At 61.1% G+C, this 25,016-nt stretch overlaps 2 protein-coding genes across 3 annotated transcripts in view; both read right to left on the minus strand.

Moving 5' to 3' along the window:
• Positions 1-2: 2 nt before the first annotated feature.
• MAPK8IP1 (mitogen-activated protein kinase 8 interacting protein 1) lies at positions 3-19,036 on the minus strand. Of its 2 annotated transcripts, none has more exons than XM_020870171.2 (12): positions 18,706-19,036; positions 7,949-8,054; positions 5,728-6,039; positions 4,203-4,284; positions 3,237-4,049; positions 3,034-3,109; positions 2,129-2,301; positions 1,764-1,873; positions 1,548-1,664; positions 1,380-1,450; positions 1,149-1,247; positions 3-811 (listed from the first exon to the last, which is right to left on the minus strand). In XM_020870171.2, the coding sequence occupies exons 1-12, from the start codon at positions 18,804-18,806 to the stop codon at positions 739-741; spliced, it is 2,133 nt and encodes a 710-aa protein (XP_020725830.1). In that variant the 5' UTR covers positions 18,807-19,036; the 3' UTR covers positions 3-738. The 2 variants fall into 2 exon arrangements, with proteins under 2 accessions (XP_020725830.1, XP_020725831.1); XM_020870172.2 differs by lacking the exon at positions 18,706-19,036 and adding an exon at positions 9,194-9,675.
• Positions 19,037-21,298: 2,262 nt separating this feature from the next.
• The window catches only part of CRY2 (cryptochrome circadian regulator 2), a 32,980-nt gene continuing 29,262 nt past the window's right edge, over positions 21,299-25,016 (minus strand). The window contains exon 12 of the mRNA XM_020870169.2: positions 21,299-23,420. The gene's annotated coding sequence lies outside the window, so the exon portion shown is untranslated. The remainder of the gene's footprint in view (positions 23,421-25,016) is intronic.

A 25,016-nucleotide genomic window follows, 5' to 3' on the forward strand; every position in this document is an offset into this window, starting at 1 on the left:
GCTCTGTCCCGACAGGAAATGGCACTTTAATAGTTGAGGCCGGGGTCACAGGACCTGGATGGGGCTACAGCTGAAGCAGCCCAGAGGCCCTGGGTGGCCCGGGCCACGGCGGAGCCTCCTTTTCCTGCCGAGGCAGGGCCCCCGCTGCCATGCTCTCCCCTCCCTGTGGGACCCCACGCCTGCCAGGGGGCCAGTGCGCCAGTGGGGTTGGCGGTGGGAGCTGTCGGTCCAGAGGCCACGCCGGTGACAGAGCTGGGAACGGGGACGGTGCCCCCACCTGCGGTCGTTTCCTGACCAGAGTCCTCGGGAGGGGCTGAGCTCGGGGCCCCGGGGCTGGGGGTTGGGGGTGGGGGCAGGGCTGGGGTGGGCACTTGCAGGTGGCATGGGCTTTGTCAAGGCAGGAGCCGATGGCCAGAGGCCCTGGCAGGGGAAGTGAGGGAGGCCCAAGATGAGACAGCCCTCTGCTGCTAGGACGGGCACCCTGTCCTGGCCAGAGGCTTCATCCTCTCCCCAGCCCCACGCCCTCCCAACCCCCGGGCAGCCCACACCGTCCTCCATAGGTGAATCTAACCCCATATATTACAATAGACTGCATTTGCCTCTGCCCGTAACCCCGGCCCTCCCCCACCCTGGCCAGCAGCCCCCCGCCCCCCCCTCTGGCGGGGGCAGGTGCCCCCTCCAGCCGTGCCACGTCCTGTCAGCAGCCCGCTGTCCTGGCCCTGGCCTGGGGATGCCACCCTACTCCAGGTAGATGTCTTCTGTGGGGCAGGTATACTCCACAAACTGCTTGTAGAACTGCTGGAACGCTCTCCTAGGAGGCAGGCAGACACCCAGGAGTCACCTGGCAGGGGCAGGATCTCCACCCGCGGTTTTCACCCGGAGCGTTGGGGTCCCTATTCCGGGCTCTGTCTTCCACCCCCGCCCCGGTCAGAGCTGCTCAGCTCTGTTCTCGACACGTGGTGCTTCCTGAGTAAGACTGCAACTGAAGAAAGGGAAAGCCAGGACCGTAGGACCACCCAGCCCTCCCTCCGTGAGCTAAGGATGCTGTGCAGAGGCGCTGGGAGGACTGGGGGGTTGTTGCCGAGCCTGAGGAATGTGCTGGGGCCCTCAGGCCAGGGTTGGGAGCTCAGCAGGACGCACACACTCACCCCACAGATTCTGCCAGCGCTTTGGTGGATTCCTCAGACACAAAGACGTGGCAGGCAAACCGGTGGTCAGCAGGGTGCTTGGTAATGAACCCAAAGTACCTGCGGAGGGACAGCAGTCCATCTGGGTGGGGTGGGGGCTCGGGGCACTGGGGTGCGCGCCAGGCCCCAGGCTGGACCACAGGCACCCTGAGCCAGCACGCCTGCCTCCGCCCCGTTCCCCTCAGATCTTACTTGTTGTTCTTTGGATGGTATCCGCAGAAAGAGATGTTTTTTAACTGGAAAAAGTGGCTACATTTATTCCCCTACAGGAGGGAGAAGAGAAGAGGGTGGTCGTCAGCCCGAGAGGACACAGGTTGGGAGTCTGGCAGGAGAGCGGGGAGGGGGGCACCGGGCTATCACCTTGGCCTCCTGGGAGTCGTCAGCCTTGACGCCGATCTTCACGCCCCGCACGCTGATCTCTAGGACGCAGCTGGAGGGCGGGTTAAAGTGCACGGTGAGCCGGCGGGTGGTGGCAATCTGTGGGTGCAGGACTGGACGTCAGGCCGGCGCCCCTCTCCCCAGGAGAGGCTGGGAGACAGGGCCGGGGGTGGGCGCCCTCCCCAGCGGAGCGGCTACCTTTTGCATAGCGGCACAGAGGACGTCATTGCCCTTGTGATAGGGGACCTGGACTGAGCCCAGGAACTTCACCCGGAACTGGTCCACCCAGTCGCTGTTTTTGGTCAGGGCTGGAAAGCAAGTGTGGAATGAGTAGCAAGCAGACCCACAGAGGGTCACCCCTGTCTCCCGGCTCCCCAGCACCCCCCAGGGTTGACCCTGCTGGGCTGCGGCTCACTTTTCTCAATTGTGAGATGGATCTGAAGCCGCCGCTGCTGGGCCCCCTCCCCGGGAGGCTGAGATCTGGAGCACCGATCTGCCCAGGAGTGATGGGGGCGGGGCTGACATGGGGGCCCCAGGGCGCCAGGGCAGGGAAGGAACACTACCTGCCAAGTGTTCAGGCTCCTTGGTGACCTCAATGGCGTAGTAGGCAGGGAAGATGCCCCTGGCTCCCGTGCGCATGTTGTAGGCCTCGTACCAGTAGTCCTCGGCCTGCAGCTCCACCAGCAGAGGGTCGTCCACTTCCAGCTCGAGTTCGTCTTCATGTCGAGGCACAAACCTGTCCCCATCGAGGGCCCGTGAGGAATACACCACCTGGGCCCCTTCAACCAGACATCTGTTACCCCACCCTGCTCTGGGGTCGGGGAGCTACATTGACATCACTGGTTCAATAAACTTTTGCACAGCATCCCATGTGCCCATGACTCCTGGAGCCGGGAGGAGAGGACCGAGATCAATCAGACACACATCTGCCACCGAGGAAATCACAGCCAAGGGAGCAAGGCCACAGGTCAACTGTGAGAGGTCATGGTGGTAATAGTGTGAGTCACTCAGCTGTGTCTAAATCTTTGCGACTTCATAGAGTGTGGCCCGCCAGGCTCCTGTGTCCATGGGATTCTCTAGGCAAGAATACTGGAATGGGTTGCCATGCCCTTCTGCAGAGGATCTTCCTGACCCAGGGATCGAACCCTTTGGCATTGCAGGCAGATTCATTACTGTCTGAGCTACAGTGAAGTTCTAAGTGAGGGGTCATGGGTAGCGACTATTTCCACATGGGGGAGGGAGAGGGGCTGGTGGGTTTTAAAGTGTGGTTAGGGGTGTCTGCTGGGCACCCTCTTGGGCTCTGGCAGCAAATACATTTCACTCTGTGTCTGAACTCCAGGTTCCTAGAGAGTGGACACTGGCCTCCTGGGGCTGAGTGCAGGGGCTGGTTTAGGCCACGTGGTGATGGTGGAGGCCAGGAGGGTGTGGCCAGCTCCTGCCTGCCCAACCCCGAGCCTCAGCTCTTTACCTGAATATGGCCCGGTGGGTCTGCTCCTGCTCTTCCCCGTTGATGATGCAGGAGAAGAGCCCAAAGGACTCCGCACCTGTAGGCGAGGGGGACAAGCTGGGAGAGGCTGGTCTGGGCCCGAATGCCTTGACTAGACGGACCTGGGGCCGCCTCCCGGGGACACCTCGCCCAGGTCCCGCCGCAGCTCCCTGCTGCCCACTCACTGGAGGAGCGAGAGCGGCCGCTCATGAAGACGTTCAGGAACTTCTTGGAGAAGTGGACGTCGGGTTCGTCGGGGGTGGAGTCCTCCGAGAGGCAGGCGGGGGGCCGCGGCCGGGGGGCCTCCTCGTACTCCTCCCCGATGGCCGACTCGTAGGGGGAGGAGGCAGAGGCGCAGTTGTCGTAGACGGTGGCCGAGTCGCTCTCGTCGCTGTAGTCGCCGAAGCACGGCCGCAGGCTCACCAGCTCCAGCTGCGCGTGCTCGTCCACCACCAGCGTATACTTGACCGAGTCGTAGGACAGGGCGCTGGTGTCCGAGCTCAGCGAGGCCCGCGGAGGCGGCGGCGGCTCCCCCAGGCTCCCGCGCCATCCTCCCGCGGGCGGCTCGGCCCGCTCTGGGGACGACAAGCAGTCGAAGCCCTCGTCTTCCTCGCTGATAGACGGGTGTGGCCGCCCGGCGCTGGCGGGGTAGGCGGCGGGGTCGGGGTCGGAGCTGACCGACATGCGGCTCTCGGCGGGCGGCAGGAAGGCGGAGGCGGGCTCCGCAGGGTCCGGGGGCCTCTGCACCGGCGTCAGGTAGATCTCCTCGGTGGCCTCCAGCCGCACGTCTGCCTGGTAGTGGATGCGGTCTCGGTGCGAGTGGCTCCGGCCACCCGTGGGGGCAGCAGGGGGCCCACCGGGAGGCGCCATCTGCGTGGCGGCGCTGCGGCGGCAGGGGCTGTCCGTGGAGGTGCCTCGATCCTTGGTGGGCGCGGGGCTGCTGGGGGGCGGCAGCTCATCGCTCAAGCAGATGTGCTCATGCGGAGGCGTCTGCTCCCCTGGAGAGCAGGCGGGGAGGGGCTGAAGGCGGCGCCCTCACCGGCCCTTGGGCCACCAGGACACAGGCACCAAGGCAAGGGGGGCCTCCCCGCGGGGCCCCGCCGTTGCCGACCACGGCTGGGGTTCTGGCAAGGGTAAGGGTCCCCACTTACCTGTCTTCAGCGGCGAGGATGATCTCGACACCCGGTCCTGCCAACTGTGCTTCTTGCCCAGAGAGTTATTATTCAATGTGTCCTGTGCAGGGAACAAAAGGCCCTTGTGACAGAGGCGCTCCAGTGCCCGGCACAGGGAGGCCCCGGCCCCGCCCCGCCCCCACCCGGGCCAGCCCTAGCCCATTTGCTGCTGCCCCTGCCTCCCTACCACTTTGCCAAGGGCCTCAGCCCCCTGGCGCAGGCAGGAAGGGTGGCAAGTCACAGCCCACCCCCCGGCCCAGGGAAGCTGGCTGGGCCTCAGGGAGATGCTCTCAACGGCCTCAACGAAAGTGGCCGTGGCCAACATGAGTGGTGGTGAGTGGGGAGGGGAGCCAGAGCCATCCAGGGACAGAGCCAGACCCCAAGGTCTCAGACCTGGAGGGTTTACAGGGAAGAGGCTCACTCCCAGCCCAGCTCCCCTGGAGCCTGGGAAGCCATGGCCTAGGGAAGGGGCAGGGACGTGCTCATAGAGCCTGAAAGGGGCAGGAAGAAGGGTCTCCCTGGCAGCTGGCCTGGGGGACTGGGATGATTCATACAAACGATGGCTCCAGGACTCGGTTCCCCCACTCTCCTCGCCAGGAGCACATGACAGAAGAATGACAGATGTAACTGTCAGAGGCCCTCCTTCCTGGATCTCCTGCCCCTGGGACCCCTCTCCACAATGCCTATATACAAGGCTTCCTACAGACACCTTAGGTCCCCTCCCCTGAGAACACTCTCGCAGGCTTGCACATTCATGAGTTTGGCTGCCAAAACCCACCAGAGAGGATCCTGGGAAAGGGACCGAGCCTCTATCTGCAGCCCCTGCACCCTCCACCCACAGCCCCAGCTCCCCGAGCTGCTCCTCTGAACCTCCCCAGACTGGGCCTGGGAGACAATGGTCCACGGCCGGCTCTCCCCCATCCCATTCAACCCTCCTTGGCATCCAGCCACCCAGCCCAGGGGCCCTAGGCCCCCAGCCCAGCCCAGCAGCTCCGCCTCCCATTTTCTTCCCAGCCTCCCGGGAATTCCCAGCTGCCCGAATTTCAAAGCAGCGGCTGCTCCCCGGCCGCAACTCCTCACAACTTCCCCTGACTTTTCCCACGCGGCCACCTCACGTGCCCTTTTCTCCAGGCCCTGCTTTTGCTCCACGTTCACCAGGAACCCCGACACCCTGGCAACCCCTGTTCTCTTAATCTCCTACTTGCCTCTCCAGCAGCATCATCCCCCTGCCCCTCTCAGCCCCTACATTCCTTCCACGTCTCATCACGAGGATCCAAACCAGCTAGACCATTCGGCTCGTCTCACTTAGGGTGGATTCTGCTTGCCTTCAGCGATCACCTCTCTAGGGACCTTCCCCTCGGAAAGCTACGCCAAGCATCACCAGGCTGGAGACTTCTCCAACTCTCGAAGCCCTGCCCACTCCGCGGCCCGCGCCGGGACCCTGAGGACACCTGCCGGAGCCCCGCCCCTCAGCCCCGCCCCCTGGGCCCCGCCCCCGCCTCACCTGAGACCGCGGCACCTGCGGGAAAAGGTTCAGCGTGGTGGGTCGCTTGGGCCGGTATGTGTCTCCGCCTCCCGGGCCCTGGCCCTGGCCCTGCCCCTGGCTCTGGCCGCGGGGCGCCGTCTCCTGGCGGGGCTCGGCCTCGGGCGGCCCCGCTCCAGGCCGCCGCGCAGCGCGCTCCTCCTCCTCGTCGTCGTCCTCGGCGCCGGGAGTGTCCCCCGCCGCATCGATCAGGTCCATCTGCAGCATCTCGGCCTGCAGCCGGCTCCCCCCACCGCCGCCGCCGCCCGCGGAGAGCAGCGCGGCTCGTGGGGGCTGCGCGGCGCGAACGGAGGGGCGTCAGGGGGCCGGGCGGGGGTGGGGCCAGGAGGCCGAGCACCGCCCCCCACCTCCCTCCTCCCCACACCCGGCGCGGGCGAGCCCATTCCGAGGCCGCAAAGAGGGGGAGACGGGGAGCGAGCAAAGGAGGCCCGCGAGAGGGAGCCATGCCCTCCTGCCCCCTCGAGGACGCGCGAGGCCGCCGCCTCCTCCGCATGTCAGTCCTCACCTTTGGCAGTCCACACCGCTCCCCGCCCCCACGGTCCCCCGCTTTCCGACTCTTTGCAACCCCCCTCGTTCCCTTGGCAACAGCCGGTAACCTCACCCGAGTAGTAAACCGAGCCCAGAGTGAGGTCACCGCTGTTGCCATGGGGACGGAGGGGTCGCCGAGGAGTTCAGGGCCCCACAAGGGATGGAGACCGGGGTTAGTTTTTGAAGCGGGCAGTAAGGAAAACTCAGGAAACAGTCTCAGCCCGGAGGGCCGCAGTGCGGACAGGAGGACCCGAGCGTGTCCGGAAGACGGATGCCGGGCGGGGAGGAGCAAGTGGCGAGCACCCGCCCGAGGCAGTGGCATCCACACCCTCCTCCGTCAGGTTGAGGACCCTCCAACCTGAGGTCTTCTCTCAGACCAGCCTAACTTTGACAGTCCAGAGCTCCGTTCTAGTTCCAGGCCTGCCATTAATTCCCTGGCACCTTGGACAGATCCCCTGACTCTCCCAATTCCCTCAACAGTTAACTGCCTCCCAGCTTCCCAGAGAGGCGAGGATTTACTGGCAAGAAAACATGATAGCCCCCTGGAGCTTGGCTAAGGCTCCACAGGGTACACCTCGAGCTAGTACTGCCTCAGGTCCGCTGGTTGCAAAGACCACCCTCTCCAAGGCTCTGCTCCTACAAGTCAGCCAAGAGGATGGTGTGGGAGTCCCAAGCTGATGAGTGACCTTAAAGAAGCTGTGTTAGTCCAGAATAAGTGGCCTCTGCCTCCATCCCCTCTAGGCCTGGCCAGAGGGTGGGGGCTTGGGGTCCAGCATACTGTAGGGTTTCCCCTACCCCCCGTTTCCTCTTGCCTGGAAGGGCTTACAGACTCTCTGGGGGTAAAAGGAGGTCAACACAGAGGCACCCCACCCCAACTCACACTACAGCTCTCCTTTGCTACCATTCTCCCAAAGCATGTCTACTCTGGCCACCCACCCTCCTGGGGGCTGAGAGAAACTCTGGGCTCTGCAACCTAGCTGCATGCCTGCTTCCCATCTCCTGGTCCATGGCCCCTTTTCCCTGTTCTGAAGAGACATGAGGGATCTCTGTCTGACTGGGTCTCCCCAGATGCTGGGGACCTCCCTCCAGGGAGAATTCAGACCTTTGACAGCTGAGAGAGCCATTTGTCCTATGGCAAAGCCATGGGGGCCCAGAGCAGCAGAGCTGGATTAACCTTCCAGAGGGACCTTTAGGACAGTGGGCCAGAGGGGGTCGGCGACGCTGTGTGGTGTGTTCTGTGCAACGGTAGCCGAGGGAGTGCCCTGGCTCTCTTCTCCTGCCCCAAAGCACTGCAGATTCCACTGGACTCCACCCTGCACTGCCTCAGGCCCTCTGCCAAGGAAGCTTTGGAAAGGATTTAGGGTAGTCCTGAGCCTTCCCTTTATTCTGGGTCCTAATTGCTACTGTCCTAGGCCTCAAGACTTCCTGCTCTCTCCCTTCTTATGGGCAGTTGAAGGAGCTGTCTCCTGCCTTTGCCCCTGGCAAAATAAATAAATACATAATAAATTAAAAAATCTGAGCACTCAAGATGTGCCAAGCATTGTCCTGCATGTTATTTCCTTAGATAGGAGTACCACACGGACCCCGAGAGCCCCTCTAGATACAGGGATACCCTCCCTCCTAACCCTACCCATCCTGCCCACCCCACCCTTACCCGTAAGGACAAGGTGTCTTTGCATTGCAGGCTGATGCCACATTCATCGGTGATCTCGGAGAGGTCTTCATCCTCAAACTCCTCCAGGCTGATGTCATGGGTGAGCCTGGTGGGGACAAGAAGCCAAAGTTACCACTCGGGACTGCTGGCGGTGGGCTGAGGACCCTGAGGCCTCCCCCATACCTCTTCAGAGGGGTGGCCCCTCGAAGACATGTCACCAGGGGATGGGACCTGAGGTCTGCCTGCTTCAGTGCAAAGGGTTAGGGTAAGTTTGAGGCTCAGATCAAAAGGCAGGTCTCCAGCGTGGCAGCGGAAGGGAGGGCTCTGGGTCCCTCTAGCTCTACCCAGCTGGGAGCTGTCCACCCTGCTGTCAACCCAGAGGCTGTGCCTGGAAGGCCCAGCTGGTCAGAGCCTGGGCTCTGCCAAAGAAATGGCTCCCAGAGTCAAGGCATTGACTTGACTCCAGTTCACTCATGGAGGAGGCAAGAGCGTCGAGGAGCGACTCCAAGGGAGGCCAGAAGTGGGGGCTCCCTGTGCACCTAGGGGACAGAACCCAGGGTGCTGGCAGAGGCCCCGCCCCAGCTCGGAGGGGCGCTCCGTGTCCCCGGCCCAGGAGGTCCCGCTCCTCGGAAGCCCTGGGAGCAGGTGAAGGGGAACCCGGTGTCAATCTTGTCCCATCCAGTTCTAGGAACGACGGCGCCCCTATTCTGTGCTCTTGGTCTCATCAATTCGAACGCAAAATCCTCCTGCCTGGCATGTGGGCCCTGAACAGGAGGTTGCCCATGGCCGGACTGGCTTAAGCTGGAGGTGTGCTGGACTCAGGAGACCCCACCCAAAGCATGGGAACTCTAACTGGCTGTACTAGGACCCTCTCACCCCCAGGCCGGCCCTGCGCCCCCCACCCCAGAGTGGAGGGCTGTGCCAGCCCCTACTCAGCCCCAGTCCTGGGTATCTGCCTGGTTTGGTGTGGGTGGGACAGTGGGAGAACTCTGTTAAGGAAATTGGGGAGAATTCTTCTTGGGGAGAATTCTTGGGAGTCTTTTCCTCAAGAAGACCAGGAGACTGAGGCATAGAGAACGGAGACCCACTAGGCCAAGGTCATCCAGGAGAGGTGGTGGGCTCAGCCCCGGGGGGCCCGAGGAGGCCACATCCCCTGCCTCTGGCCTCCACCTGATCAGAGACCCGGAGCCCAATGGAGCCGCCCCAGAGCTTCCCCCTCCCCAATGCCGGTCCCCAAACCCCTACCAGCGCTCCCACTGATCCTCCAACCAGCTGTCATTGTCTGGGCTCGAATCCATCTTCAGCACCAGCTGCATGGAGAGCCCTGCCCGGCCGGGGGGCTGAGGGGCCCCAGGGCCGTCCTCTCATGCCCAGAAGGGTGGGGGCGGGGGCCAGGGCTCGGGGCAGGGCTGGGGCCTCCGGCCTCCGCCGCCTGGGCCTGCCTTTCTGCGTCCAGCCCGCTGCAGAAGCCTGGGGAGCTCATTAAAAATAGATGGGCCGGGAGAGGAGGCAGCGGCTGGCTGCCGACCCCAGCTCTGCCCCGCCAGCCCTCAGCTGCAGGCAGCTTCCTCCCCCGGCCCTTCGCAGCCGCTGCTGTCGCGGCCGCCTCCCCCGCGGGATCAGGTTACTGCAATCAATGCCGGGCTCCACCTGCCCTTCCAATGCCCCGATCCTGTCCGGGGCTGGGGTGGCCCCCCCTCCCTGGCCCAGGCTTGGACGCAGATGGCAGAAATCTGGGCTGTTTCCCCCCAAAAGCCAGCCCCGGATCTGCTTTTAAAGGGCCAGCAGCACAAGTAGGGCTCCTGGTGGTGAGGTGGGGGTGGGGGGGGCTGTGATTCCAATCTCCACAAAGGGATGCTCAGCCCCCGCAGCTCATCAGGCATGTTTCCTAGACAGCGCTGCCTGGGGTGGGTCTAGGCGTCTTCTGTTGCCCACCTGGGTGCAGACAGAACCCGGCCCCCTTCCCCAGGGCTCTGTCCTTCCGTCCAGGAAGTGCCTGGAGGCAAAAGAGGCGCCAAGGCGGGGGCTAAGGGCAGGGCAGGAAGGGCAGCCGGAGGGCCCAAGAGCCTCCAGGCACCGCGGGGCGGCAGCAGCAGAAGCTGGAAGACCCCTGGAGGAGCGGTGTGGAGGGATTCTGATGGGCTGAGGTTCCCCGGGCTGGGGGAGGGCGTGGAGGTAGGGGCAGGCTGGGGAGGAAGCCAGGGCAGCCCTGCGTGGTCTGGCGCAGGGTGGCATCTCTGATCCTGGGCCGAGAACCCGTTTGCAGTGGTACTGATCTGGTGGGGAACACACACTGGCAGCCTGGCCCATCACGGAGAAGGCACCCCTGGACTCAGCTGGCACCAGGCGGCGGCAGGACCACTGGGTATCTAACCCAGACGTGCCTTCGGATGCCCCCTTGGGGGCCTGGGACCCCTGCACACATCTGCATGTTCTTGTCCTCACTGCCCAGCCTGGCCTAGCTCCTGCCTCTGCAGTCCCAGGCCTCCACCCTGGCCTGTCTGCCTCAGTTTCCCCATGCCTGCACATCACTCCGCCCACACCCACCATGACGAGGCAGAGCTGTCCGAAGAAACACCACCCTCTGCTCGCGACTCCTCTTGCCAACTCTGTGTGTGATGGCCTATCTCTTGCATCTGCCTCCCAAGCGTCTAACCCAGTGCTTGGATGAAGTATGTGGCAGGCTGTCAACCTGTGCCTGCTGGGAGAAGGTTCGGTTAAGCCCCCTCCTCCAGGAAGCCCTCCTGGTTCCCGGTGTCAGCGCCTAACAGCCCTCCAGGCAGTGCTCACTGTGCGTGGAGGGAAGGCAGTGTGAAGGAGTGGAGGGAAAGAGACCTGCGTCAAGCACCCTTCCCGTCCTCTCAGGAGGCTCCAAAGTAGACAGAGCTCACAACCCACCCGCGCCCTGCACCCAGCAGGTGAAGAATAAAGGTTCCCCCCACCCCCTGCCCCCAGCAAAGTCTGGAGGGCAGAGCTGGTGAGGTCATCTTGCATACAATAGGCACTCAGTCTGTGTCTGCTGATGTCTGTCCGGGACAGCCTCAGTCTCCACAGCTCCTCTCAGACCAGAGTGTTCGCAGCAGACCTGCAGGGTCTGGCTTGGACCTCGGGCCGGGGCTTCTCAGATCATTTCTACACACGCAATCTTAGCATCACCCGATATTCTTGCTTCCCAGGAGGCAGGTCTGGGGGGGCAGGCAGGGACAGCTGTTTCAGCCTCTACACATGAGCAGTGAGGGTCACCGAGGGCAGTGGTGGACAGAGCCCTGGGCTGGGCCTCAACAGCCTGTACTTGACCCCTGGCTCCGGTGGGGTGGGTTCACGGAGCTCCTCAATCTCACTTTACTCCTAGGCCAGGCAAGATGGTGGAATGGCCACCATACCAGGCTCAGACGCAGGAGGCCTGAGATCAAATCTCGACTCCTTCCCTTATGAGGAGCAGCTGCCATGCCCTGGCCACCAACCTTCTTGATGCTCTGCGTCCCCCTTCATCCTCACTCCAGCCTTAGAAGATGGTTTTATTCTGCCCATTTTACAGATGAGGAACACTAAGGCTGAGACAGAAGATGCCATAGGCCTGCAGCTTCCCCATATGTAAGATGAGGACCCCATCTGGGTGCTGGTAAACTTAACCGAATGGAGTGTGTGTAAATTATGTGAGGAGGTCCCGACTAACGATCAGGGGCTGGACTGACCCTGGAGTCTTCTTTGCAAGTCACACCCACTCCCCTCAACGTCCACCTCTGCCCACCTCTCCACCGCCCCATTCCCTGCCCTTTCCTCCTGCTTATCCAGGCACCAGGAGTTCTGGGTCTCTCAGCTGAAGCCCCAGGAGGCCCTTTGTGGAGGGAAAGCCATACAGACCCTTGGTCCCTCCAAGTTCAAGGAGGGCAGCTCCTGCAGGAGGAAGGAAAAGATGGAGGGCAGGGGGGCAGCAGGGGCCGGAAAGAAGGAGGGAGGTCCCCTCCTGAGCCCACTGCCCCACCTTCCCCATGGAAACCGGCCCCGGAGCGCCAGAAGACGGCTCAGGCTGAACCACACGACCCGCCGCAGGTCGGGTCCCCGGTTTTGCCTCTAGATCTAGGAACCCCAGCCCTTCGGAGGCAGCTGCGTCATCACTCAGACCTGCTCGCCCGTTCGGGTGAGACGGGTCACGAGGGCTCATCCACACTAGCATCTGGTGAGTCTACGGCAAGTGTTTGGTCTCTCGAGCCCACCCCCAACCTCGGCATCAATCTTTGTCACCCAGGCCCCTCCTCTGAGTTAACCTCATCGCCTCCCACTCTGGCACCCCCGTCCTCCCCTCTGCCTGCTGCTCACTGTCCTCCGAACGTGCCACCCTCAGGCTCCCCCTGCCTGAGCCAAGCTCCCCTAAACAGACAGACCAGCCTCCTGTGTTTCAATGTTTACGTCATGGCCTTTCCCTTGCCACGTGAACGTCAGTCACATCTGCATTCCACCAACAGCAGCTCTTTCTAAGCTGCTGTTTCCACCCAGGAGGAGGCGGAGTTAGCAGTGCCTGCCAAGCAAGCGTTAAATGGTAAAGTGCTGAGGCTTCAAGCTGAGCAATGCCAAATCCCAGCCAGGCATCTGGCTGCCCAGAGGCTCTTCCTGTTCCTGGCTCCTGGGGAGGGAGGTCAGGGTGCCAGCTGACCCACCTTGGGTCCCGGCCACGATGTATGAGACCCCGCTATGATGGGGTCAGCTGCGCTCCAGGGGTCCCGCCGGCCGCCCTCTGAGGGCTGAGCATGGCTGCCCAGGGGTTCTCGAACCCGAGCCTGGGGCTGCCCTGCTCCGAGCAGCTTCCCCACCTCCCTTGGGCTCCCCACAGGCCATTCTCTGAGGGGCCACCAAAACCAACACACGAAATACAAGTCTGGTTTTGTCACCCGTCCCCAGCTCAGAATCCTAACAGCTTCCCCCATCCTTAGGTGAAGGGGCCCAAATTCTCACCTGTGGATCCTGCCCCCACCTCCCACCCTCCCAACTCTTAGGCACCTGCCCCACTGGCTCCCTGATTGGGCCGAAGAGCCCCGCTGTGGGCCAGGCCCCCCTCGCAGGCATCCTGGGGTGGGGGGTCACTGGGAATTTCCCTGTGGGCTCTGTGACCAGAGGCGGGCTCCCCTGAGAGGCCCATGAGGGCGGCACCGCGCGGGGGCCTGACATGACAGGTGCTCAGTGACTGCTGTTGGATGAGGGAAACGCTGCTGTCCCCAGGTCTTTCTAGACTTCCCCTTCGGAAAGCTCGAAGCCGGTTCTCTCTTCAGCCCGACTTGTAGGTGCCCCGCACCCTGCCTGCGCCAGGCTGGGACAGGATGTGGGGGCCTCTGGGAAGATGGTGCTGGCTGAGACGGCAGAGAGGGGGGCACCAGGCCCAGCCTCACCCGCACGGTCCCCTCTCCATCCCACCCCCAGCTCTGGTGGACCCTGGGGTCAGGCTGGGTTTTCTCCTCTGGTCTGGAATTCCTTTCCCAACCGTGTCCACACTGGGGTCATCTTCACTGAAAACTGAATCCAACCCAAGAAAACAAGCCCCACACGGACGCCCCTCCTTGGGGTTGAGCTCAGTCATGTCTGACCCTTTGCAGCCCCATGGCCTGTAGCCTGCCAGGCTCTTCTGCCTACGGGATTCTCCAGGCAGGAATACTGGAGTGGGTTGCCATTTCCTCCTCCAGGGGATCTTCCCGACCCAGGGATGGAACCCAGGTCTCCTGCACTGCAGGCGGATTATTTACCATCTGAGCCCCCAGGGAAGCCTGGTTGCGCTGGCAGGCTGGTTCTTCACCACTAGCGCCACCCGGGAAGCCGCTACTTGGGGTTAGCAAGCATCTAAGCTGTTCAAATACTTTGGTGCTGATACAGAGCAAGAACTCCGGGATCTGGTGACTCAACTATTGGGAAACTATCCTTTGGAAACCATCCCAACCTTGGAAAAGCCTTTCTACACAAGGGTGTGTGTCCTCATCATGGAAACCACCGCCGAGTCTGGCATGCGGGGTCCTCCAGAGGAGGGAGCATTGCTCGCTCTTTGGGATGAACGTTATAAAGTCTGTGCATTAATGTTGAAAATGGGAACTAATACAATAAGCAGAAGACAGAACGTGTCACCTTATGGCTCCACGTGATGACTCACACACAGAAGAGAACCTGACACAGACACAGCTGTGGGACGCGGTGGGATCTGGGGGGTCTTCTCAAGTCCACTCTGGCTCACAGCCCCCAGCAGCTGCCCCTCATAGAGCCGGGCTTCTGAGGTAACTGACTCCCACCTTCGCTCTGCTCCGCACGTGAAGCCCAGGGCCCCGTATACTGCAGGTACTAAATAAATGCTTGTTAGAAGCAGCGCTAGTGGACCCAGGCCCTGGGCCCTGCCTGTGTCCCTGGGGCCGGGTAAGGCCCACGGTGGATGCGCCTAGAGATTTCTTGACTGAATCCAAGAGCAGGGCCAGGTGCAGAGACGGCGCCCTGGACACAAGAGCGCCTAGAGGGGGGTCGGGGCCAGGGGCTCAACTTCTGACATCCAGTTACTGGGGGTGAAATCCTGCCTTGGCCACAGCCGTCTGCGTGAGGAGAGTCCACGTTCCGTCTCCTGTACTGGAGGCTCATCGCAGCCGTCTCGGGGCGCTGCCCAGGGCCTGGGCTGGGCTGGCCCCAAGAGCAGCAGCTTTTCCCTGCCCCCCAAATGTGGCTGGTTCCCGGCCTCTCCCTTCACTCTGTCCCCTCCGGGTACGATGTTCCTCCTGAGGCTTCAGGCCATCGCCCGCTCTCTGAGCGGAGACTCCCAGGGTCTGTGGCCCCAGCCCCATCCTCCCCTTTGAGCTCCAGACCCCAGACCAGCTGCCTGCTTGAACCCTCTAACTGGGTCCCCCCACGATCAGCAACCTCAGCCTCAGCCTCAAGTGACGTCATCACCCCTCCCGCCAAGCCTCTCGTCTCCCACGGGGCACCCCCTTCCTCGGGACCGGCCTCATCCCAGACGCCTCTCTCCCCTCCCACCTCCCCTGGATCCCTCCCAGGTGGGCTAATCGACCCTCCAAATGTCCCTCCCCTGAGCCCCGTCCACACCCGCATGACGGTCGGTCTCCCAGCGGCCACCCGGCCTCCCGGTCCCCGCGCTCGGGCCAGCCTGGGAGTCACATGCCCTGTCAGCCCCCTCCCTCTTCACCCCTCCTCCTGGCTGACCCCCACTCGCCCCCCAGGCCTGCGCTGAGCTGACCCGGCCCTGACCCAGGGCCCCTCCAGGCCCCTGACCCGAGTCACCAGCTCACCTTCCGCCTGTCTGTCCGACCACATAGACCATGTCGCCGCCCGCACGACAGGCCAGGCCCTCGTCTGTGCCTCTGGAGTGTCGCAGTGAGCCCGGCTGAGTGCAAGCACTTGGGTTTTTTGGGGGTGAGGTGGAGAGCCGGGCGGCAGAGCTTACAGGATTTTAGTTCCCTGAGCAGGGATCGAACCCAGGCCCTCGGCGGTGCCAGTGTGGAATCCTAACCACTGGGAATTCCCGCAAGTTCTCGCTGAGTGCACAGAACCCTGGGGCCCTGGGCTCCCGTCCCCCCAGGCAGCAGGGGGCCAGAACATGAGCATCGTGTCCAAGGAGTCCTGAGACCCGGTGCCGCCCCAGCTCCACTGCAGCTTGCTGTGTGTGCTCCAGAACCCGCTCAGCCTCTCTTGTCTCCCCCTAAGGAAGGGGGGTGCCGGACGAGCTGGTCTCCAAGGTCCCCTCCTCCACGCCGCCTCCCGCACACCCCGGGCGGCCGCTCACTGGACTCCCCACGAGCCTCTCACGCGGACTGTGCCACTGTCTCCCCTCTCTTCCTCCTACCACCGAGCTCAAGGAGTCTGCAGCTAAGCTTCTAAATTCTCTCACAGAATTTCCTTAAAATGAACATGTATCGCTTTACCGTCCAATTTTCTTTTATTCTTTTCTAGGTGACAGAAGTAACTTATGCTTATGGTAAAAATAAGAACTCAAAGAATACAGAAGTTTGTGAAATAAATGAAAATCCCTCTCCCACACCAGAGTCAAAGGTAATTACTAGTAACTGGTTGGAGCGTTTCTAGAATCAGAAAAAACAAAGTTTATTTACACCAACTCTCAACAAACAAATGCTCGCCCTCCTCAGATCCACACCGCATGTCCCTCTCCACAAACTCTCCTCTATTTCCAGGGTGGCTCCGAACGCGACCTCGGCCACTTATCTAACCTCTTCCCATCTCAGTTCCTTCATCTGCAAAGTGGGGATAATGACAAGATTCTGTTTATGTGGTTCTGGGCAGGACTAGGCGCCCCTGCACAAAAAGTGCTTAGAATGGTGACTGGGCAAAGCAAAGGCCTCCCAAGTGGCAGGGTTTCCAGCGTTCTTCTCCTTGGAACTCTCCAATTGCATCCCCAATTAAATAATAAACCCCTAACGCCTTACTGCACACCTACTCTGTGCCGGGCTTCGGGCAAACCTAAGTTTAGGTATTGACTTCTTGTGCCTTCTGGAAGTAGACAGTGGTGCTTGGTCACACGCATGCATATGTGCACACACATGCATGCATGCACATACACGTGTGCACACACACGCAAAATAATACCCACAAGAACAGCTCTACGTGAATATAGCTCTTCACAGCCCTTGAAACACTCAACATGTATTGTCTTATCCAAGTCTTAGGGCCGCCCTGAGCAGGGACCAAAGTAGGCATCGTGGAGAAAAGACTGGCCCAAGGCATTCAGCACCCACTCTCAGCACGCGGCTAAGAGGATGGAGCCAGGATTCAAAGCCAGGCCAGAGCCACAGGGGCAGCCGCACCCGGGCTCCACCAGCTGAGCTAAGAACTGTGAGAGGCGGATGGGGAAAGGGCAGCGGGGGCTGCCGGAGCCGGCAGGGCAGGCCTCGGGCCGGAGACACTGGCCTCACTGTTCACATCTCCACATCCAGGCCCTGGGGTCCTGGAGGGCCAACCCACTCTCCGCCTTGGCGTGGTGCCACACTCACCCAGCGGGCCCAGGGCTGGCCACACTCACTGGTGGGCCCTCCTTACCAGTCACTGTCACTCAGGCGTCCAGGATAACCTGCCCGCCGGGGACAGGGAGGGATGGAAAGCGCTCTCCCCCGGGGAGGCCAAGCTGTCCTCCGGGCCAGAGGCAGGGCCTGAAGGTAGAGTGGATCGAACACGCAGCTCAGGCCCTGACTGCCCTCGGGGAAGCCACCCGCCTTCCTGAACCTCAGTCTCCTCATCTACAAAATGGGCAGGTCCATCCTGACGCCCTGAGTGGTGGGGAGGGAGACCTCGGCCAGCCCGGGGAACAGGCCCGGAGCAGGAATGAGCCATCTCAATGCCCGCCGGTGTGGAGGATGACACTTGTTGAGCGCCAACGTGATGCACATTAAGGAATCAATGTGAATTAGCTCATCAACAGATGAGACTCAGGAAAGACCAGAGCGCTGCCCAGGCCAGGCAGCTAGAAAGTTAGTGGAGCCAGGATTCGCATCCACGTCTGTCCGAGGGCTGTGCTCTCCCACCAGAGGGGCCTCCTGGAAGGAGGGAGGCATCGGTGTGAAGGCAGAGCAGTCCACGTCGGGTACAGTGAGTCTGACCTCGGCCTCCTCACTCTGAGGCCCGAACCACAAAGCCCCCAGCCCTGGAGCCCGGCCTCCTCCATCTGGTCTTTGGCAGCTCAGCTTGGGGCCTTCTGGGAGATTTCTAGTCCTGATGATGATGCCATTAGCGATCCCTGGAGGTCCCTGCCCACCTGAGGGCTGGGGAGCCAGCAAGCCCCTGGTCAAGAAGAGGGGCTGGCGCCAGAGCCCAGCTGGGGCCCGGCGGGGTGGGGGCCCCAGGAGAGGGGCAGGCTCCAGCTCATTACAAGGAGGAACAATGGAGAATGGAGGCCTCTTTCTGGGGGCTCTGGAGCCGTAACCCCTCCTCTCCTTCCTCTCCAATCAGCCAGGATGAGGACGGAGGGACGTCCATCCCAAACCCCACAACACCCACTGCCACCTCTCTGAAATCCACCTCCCGGTTGCCTAAGACCAGACTGGGGGCAGGGAGAGAGCTGAAGGAGGAGCTAGATCAGGGTACCGGGTGCTCACCCCGGCAGGACGCACCCCACCAATATCCCCGGCTACTTCTGAGGGCTCCAACCCAGACTCCCTCTCCCACAGCCAGGCCTCGATCTCGCGGGTTGAGGCTGAGCCTATGTTCCGTACCTACACGCACCGGACCAGGTCAGTGTTTGTCCCAATCCACGGAAGGTCCTGGCCACGCCAGGCCTGGGAGTTGGGCCCCTTTGGCCAGGCAGGGCTGGGGGAGGGGCCTGCGACTCTCTCTCCAGCACCAAGGCTGTCGGTCGCCCCAAGAAACGGACCCGCGGGCACCCCGACCTGGTGCCATCCTCTATTCAGGAGCCTTCCGACTGGGCGCAGGCAAAGCCCTAGGCTTCCTGCCTCCTGCGGGATCTCAACGCGGACCCCAGGCCCCGCCGCAGCTCCAAAGTCGGGGAGAAGGCGGCCTCCGCGCCCCCTCCTCCAGTTCCAGCTCAGGATCTCCTCGCCTCGGACACGGAATGGCGGAGAGAGCCGCACCGCGGATATGCATCGGCCACGAGTGTAGACTTGAGGCTGACGGGGATTCGGGAAGAGACCCCATCCCCACGCCGCCCTCTCGTTCTGCGGTTTCCCGAGTGTGTGTTGCGGGGCGGGTGCGGGGGGAGCCCGGGCTGATCGATTTAGGCTGAAGGGTGGGGCGCGGCGGCCGGAGAGCCTCACCTGAAATTGGGCGGCGACGCGATGTGCAGCCCCAGGAACGGGGAGGCGGCAGGCGGGGACGCGGCCCCCCCGCCCAGGCCGCCGCTCTCTCGCTCCGCCATTCTCCCGCACAGCCCTGGCCATCCGGGCGGAGCGCGGCGCGGAGGCGGAGGCGGCGGCGGCGGCGGCGGCGGCGGCGGCGGCGGCGGCGGCGGGGAAGGAGGCGCGGGCGCGGCGAGAGGCCGCCGCCGCGGGGATCGGCTGGGAACTGCGCGGCGGGCGCACCTGCGCAGGGCAGGGCGCGGCTCCAGACCGCGCGCCGCTCTGGGGACTGGCGCGAGCGCCTCCGAGCGCGCTCCCGGGCCCTCGGCCGAGCTCGGGTACGCCCCGCCCCGCCCCGCCCCTTACCCGGGAGCCCCGCCCCGCGGCGCTTTCCAAGGTGCTGAAGTCTCAGCCCCGCGGTCCCCGAGTTTGGCCCCGCCCCGAGCTCAATCCCATGCAGTATTAAGTTTCCCCTTCCGCAAAGCCCTCCGTGCCCCTGCGGGCTCTGTTCCTGGGGTGGGCCTAGCGCCCGGGTATGGGGTAACTAATGGCGGGATCTTGGTTCCTAGGACGCGACTTGACCCCCTCGCTGCAGACAAAGAAGGCAGTCAGGAAAGGAGAGCCGTGGCGGAAGGCAGAGAAACACCGGCGGGTGTTGGCAGCTGGCTCCTAGGGCTGACAGATTCTTGGAGCGAGGTGGTGTGAAGTCACAGCCCGCCTCTCCGAGAGAATAGGTGGTGTAACTTTGCATTAGTGACAGTCCTAAGGTTTGATTTTTTCTTTTTCATCTGTGAAATGGGGACGATAATGGTCCATTTCACGGTCGTGAGGATGAAATGTAATACAAATGTTGGCACTGGAGACTGGGAACACCCAACTCCAGCTGAGAACCGGGGCTCACCCCTTGAGGGGACACCCCGCCCCCAGCCCAAGGACTCTCCCGAGGGTCTCCTCTCTAAAGAGTGATTTAAGCCCCTTCCAGCCCCGAACACTTCTAATGGTGAATTGAGCCCTTCCTTTTGGCTTCTCTCATCTTCTCCTCCCTCATGTCAGGACTTTAACATCTTCTCCTCACTTAGCACCTCAAATGTATTTCCTGCAGAGCACCCCCTTTTGCACGCAGACGCCCCATAGCCAGCTTCTCACATTCTAAGACTTGGGGCCTTTCCTCCTGCCCCTACGGTTGACTTCTTGGGGTTCTTTTGATGGTCTTTTGGCTCCCTCCAGTGTCTCTGCTCTGCATCTCTGGGTCATGGTTCCTCCTGGACTTCTCTCCCCTAAGAGGATTAAGCCCATGCGTTGTCTCACAGCACATGGACTTCTGGGCACTCATGCTGCTGGGCACAGCTAGGTCCCCAGCTCTGGTGGGTCATAGAGCCTCTGCCAAATCTCACTGGCCTGTCTGGCCAGTTGAGAGAACCACAGAGGTCCTGTCCTTCTGAAGAGGCAAACTGTTTCACAGGTGCGGAACCCTATGTGCAATCCTAGACTGCGCATTGGTTGTGCCTACAGCATAGTGCCCAGAAAGGGGCAGTGGGCACCTGCCCTGCAGTAAACCACCCCCAGCTCCAGTTCTGAGGATATCTCAATGCCGAGAGCCGGGGGCCTTGGCTGCCTCTCCTCCCTGTTCCTGGGCCCAGAGGGGACACGTCATCTTTCCTGTCTTGGCTCAGGCTCCTTCCACTAGGCTCAAGAGGTAACCCCTTGCTGCTACGGTGCTGACTTCCCCTCCCAGGAAGGCAGTTCTGCCACAGTGGCTAATAATTGTTCCTTAGTGTGTGTGCTTCTCCACTAGGGAGCATCTCAGGTCAGGAATGTGTGTGCGTGTAGGACAACTCCACCTTCCAGAATCTTCTGCTCGAGAGCAAAGGTATATTAGCTCCCAAGGCCAAAGCAAAGCCATATTAGAGAGAAGGCAGGAGAAGGCAGGAGAGGGAAGGCCAGGCCCTAGTCTCAGCCATCAGGAGCTTCAAAGCAGAGCCGAGAACCAGACGAGTCCCAGGGTCAGGTTCTTCCTTTTTCCCCTTTCTCTGTGCAAGGCAGCTTGTGATATTGTTGGCCTGGCCTGAACCCCTTCTCACAGGAACTTGGGATGTGGGCTAATAAAGCTCTCATGTCCAGCGGTCCAAAACTGGAAACACTCGCACAGTAGAGAAAGGCCCAGACGAAGTCCGCATCCAGGCTCTGGGCTTGGCTCTCCTCTGCACCAGGGAGCTGCAGCTCTCATGCCTGAGTGAAGGTGAGAACGGACGGAGAGCCTGCAGAGGGCCCTGCCATCCGCTGATCCCCAGGCCGGGGCGTTGAAGTGGGCTGAGGGGCTGGGTCACTGCAGGAACCTCACCCCAGGCCTGGCACGCTCGCCACCATTCTGGCTGGCTGACCTCCAACTCTGACCAAGCTCTGGAGTAGAGACCACTAACTGCTCCAGCTGCTCAACTAGGAACCTCGCTGGTCCTCCATCTCCTGCCCACTCTCCCTGCCACCTCCAAGGTGGGCGAGAAGCTCCTGGTTCACTCAGTCCAATCCTACTGCCGCCCAGTCCCCAGACCTCCCACAAAACTGACATTACAACTTTGCTCAGACAGGATCAGACATTTATGAAACACATGAATATTCATACACAAACTGTGGGAGAAACACACCTTCCCAGCAATACACAATCTCTGTACAAAGTGCATTTGGCCTGAGACCGTCTCCTCCGCCTGCTGGCCCTCGGATCGGGATTGGTGTATTGCTCTGCAGGAGCCCCCAGGGACACCTGGGCTGGCAGAGGGCAGACACGGAGCCATCACAGAGCTCCAGGCCACTGGATACCCACCTCCTCATTTCCAGTCCACTGGGAAAGGGCCAGCACGCCAGGCATGGTGGGTAAGTAGGGGGAGGTGGTCCTGCCAATGTGCACCTTAGGGAAGAGACCCATCATCAAAAAGGCAGGCAAAGGGAATCATCCTGCCGTCCGAGGTGCCGTCAGACAAACACCCACTCTGGCCCTGAGCCCTCTGGCCGTCCGTTTCCCCGGTCAGCCTTTCCAGGCTTGCTCTCCCCTCCTTCCGACGACAGTCCCCAATCCTCTCTCCTCCTGGCCAGGGCTAAGCCAGCAGTGAAGCCCCCAGCCCAACAATGCAGAAAAGCCCTCTTTCCCCCATATAATTACAGGACATTTCTTGGGAGGTGACACAGATGCAACAGCTGGACTCTAAAGGCAGCTCTCCGGCTGAGGAAGTCTGAGGACATCTCAGGGGGAAGCCTGTCAAGGTGCTGGACAGATGCAGGAGGCAGGGGCCTGACCCAGCCTTCGGGTCCCAGGACAGAGGAGAGGAGGGCAGGGCTGGGGCAAGGTCGTGGGGGAGGTGGAGAGGAGAAGGCCCAGGGCCAGCTTAATGTGACGTGTGAGGACAAAAGTCCCAAGAGGGGTTGGTCTCTCAGCCACACACACCTGCACACACTCCTGCGCACGCACATGCTGTGGCTCGAGTGCGGGCCACGGGTGGGAGGAAGATGTGCTCCAGCCAGCGGCACAGTCCTCCTTTCTGTGGGGTCCTCCTCAGCAGACCTCCACCAGTGGGAGGGTTAGGCGGGAGCACCGGCTGCCCCTGGATTGCAAGCCCTTGGCTTCTCTGGGTCAAACACCCCACCTGCTGCTTCCAGAAGGGTTGGCGTGCCAGGCGGGACCTCGGCTAGGACCCTTACCAACTGTCCCTGGCTGTGCACCTGCCTGGGCCCTTGATGTCCAGCTACCGGGCGGGCTGACCAGCCCCGGGCAGGCTGTGGAGGCCGACAGGGTGCAGATAACGGCTTCCCTGGCTGGTGTCAGCCGACCTCGGGGGCAGGACTGAGGTGCCGTGGAGTGTGGCCAGGGGAGTCAGGGGGCCCTCCACCACCAGGAACCTGGCCTCCTCCTGCCAGAGGCTCTGGGTCTCCAGTCTGCTCTGACGGAGAAGGAGCAGCGAGAGCAGGGATTAACTCCTAGCCTTAGGTTTTCAGCCCCGAAGGGTGAGATGCTCCTCTGCTGTTACCCGTCACACTGCACACCCAGCACCGCGGTCAGGTCCCTGGTGCACTTCTCTATGAGGCAGAAAGGCTGCAGATCTGCTCACAGCTCAGCCCCAGCTCCCCAGGAAGAGTTTGGGGGATCCAGTGGCAGGGAATTTTAAAAGCAGCAGCCAGGCCAGGTGACTGTCTGGGCAGCACCTGTCCCCCCCAGCCTGCCCAGCCCCTGGGGTCATAAAGCAGGAACTCAGAAGGTCCCTGGCTGCCTCGAGAATCCCACACTCTGCACAAGAGCCAGAGATGTTTCCCCCTGCTCCTCAGTCTGACTTGGGGGGGAGGAGGAAGGGGAGCAGGTGTCAGAATCCCACCTAAGGTCTGACCACCCTTCTAGGCAGATGAGGCAGCAGGCCCCCAGGGACAGGTCTGGGGGCTCCGCTACCACCGTGACCTCTAGTCCGGGGTCTGGAGGCTGAGGTGAAGGTGCTACCTGTCCTCCTCCAGCCCAGACAGCGTTCAGAGACACACGAGTGTACACAGACACATGCACACGCAAACAGGTGGCCCTCCTTCCTCCGCACGCGCACACACACGCACACATGTTCGCTCCGTCTCTGCAGGTGATCGGTGGCTCTGCAGTTTGCACTCCGCTACCACGGTGGCGGCTCAGGCACCCAGGCTTTGCTCACGGAGCCACGGCACTGCAGCTGCAAGAGAGACAAGAGCGGAAAGAAGCGTTCAGGAGACTCTCCGTTGCCCGGGACGCGGCTCCTTGGGCTGCTTCTCTGGGGAGAGGGGAGAGGGGAGAGCGGAGAGCGAAGCGCACGGGCCGCGACACCTAGGGACAAGGTGGTTGCCGAGATGGCAGTGGGTGCCTGGACACGGCCCCCTCCCTCTGAGGTGCTGAAACGGACCAGCTCTCCCTGGAGGGCTCTGGGCCTCCTCTGCCCCGGGCCTGAGGGTGGCAGGGGAGGGGTCACTACCTGAGGCCTTGGGTGACACTTACTCAGATAAGACAAGGGCAGTTTCTGAATCAAGGCACAAGGGCTGCTGCCAGAGATGGAGAATCAGAAAAAAAAAAAAAAAAGGCTGGAATAGAAGCCAGCCAGGACCAGTAATTTTGAAGATGAAGGCAATGACTGAGTTTGGAATCAGCGGGTGAGCGAACTTCCACATAGAGATAGAAGAAAGCTGGCCCTGTGCTAGAATACTGGGGGGTGGGGGAGAGGAGACACAAGGATGAGTCATTTAAAGATTTATAACATCCTGGATGTAGGGCAGAGGGAAGAAAAGTCCTCGTGCCTGATAACACGACAGGGCAAGCCCATCACAATGCTAGGTTGCCTGTTTCATGTGCCCCCAGATTCATATACTGAAGCCCTGAGCTCCTCAGAATGGGGCTGTTTTTGGAAAGAGGGTCTTTATAGAGGTGATTAAGTTAAAATTAGGTGCTTATTGTGGGCCCTGATCCCAAATGAGTGGTGTTCTTATATGAAAAGATTAGGGCACAGACACACACAGAGGTCAGAGCCTGTGAAAACAAGGGAGACAGCAGTGATCTACAGGCCAAGGGGAGAGGCCTCAGGAGAGACCAACCCTGCGGACAACTTGACCTCAGACTTCCAGCCCCCAGAACTGTGAGAGAATGAATTTCTGCTGTTAGAGTCACCCAGTCTGTGGCACCTTGTGTGAATCCAAGCGAACTAAGGCAGCTTGCGACCCCATCAACTCTGAAGATACAGCCTCCATTTTTACAGATGGAGAGAATACGAAAGCTGCCCAGGATGACAGCATTCAGGAGTGACAGAGCCAAGACAGGAAATCAAGGTCTGTCTGCTTCCGCAATCTATTTTTGCGGAATAGATTGTAACCGCTACATTAACCGCACTAAGTAACCGCTACATTATCTCCCATTTAAGACTTTCAGAGGATGTAATGAGAAATTCAACATGGTGGCATGAAGACCAATATTCGAACAACATCAAGGGAAGTTCAGATGTTAACAGAAAAGGAAAAAATGCTCTCGAGAGTCAAAGACATTGGAGTCAGGAGTTCAGAGTCAGTCTTCTGACACATGCAGCCCTTTCCAGACAATGTTAAATCCGAGTAAGATTTTAACTGGATGATGATCATTTCTCTGAAAGTTGGGAAAAACCGAGAACAAACATACAAGGATACCCAGATACCTGTATGGGCCAATATTGAGTACCTCTTTAAAATATTTTCAACAATTTTCTCTTTAAGTTTGTACTATAATGACCTAGTCATATTTTTTCACTACAAATGAATATATTCGTTCCTAA

This window comes from Odocoileus virginianus, chromosome 10 (genome assembly GCF_023699985.2).
Source record: "Odocoileus virginianus isolate 20LAN1187 ecotype Illinois chromosome 10, Ovbor_1.2, whole genome shotgun sequence".
Classification (NCBI taxonomy): Eukaryota; Metazoa; Chordata; class Mammalia; order Artiodactyla; family Cervidae; genus Odocoileus; species Odocoileus virginianus.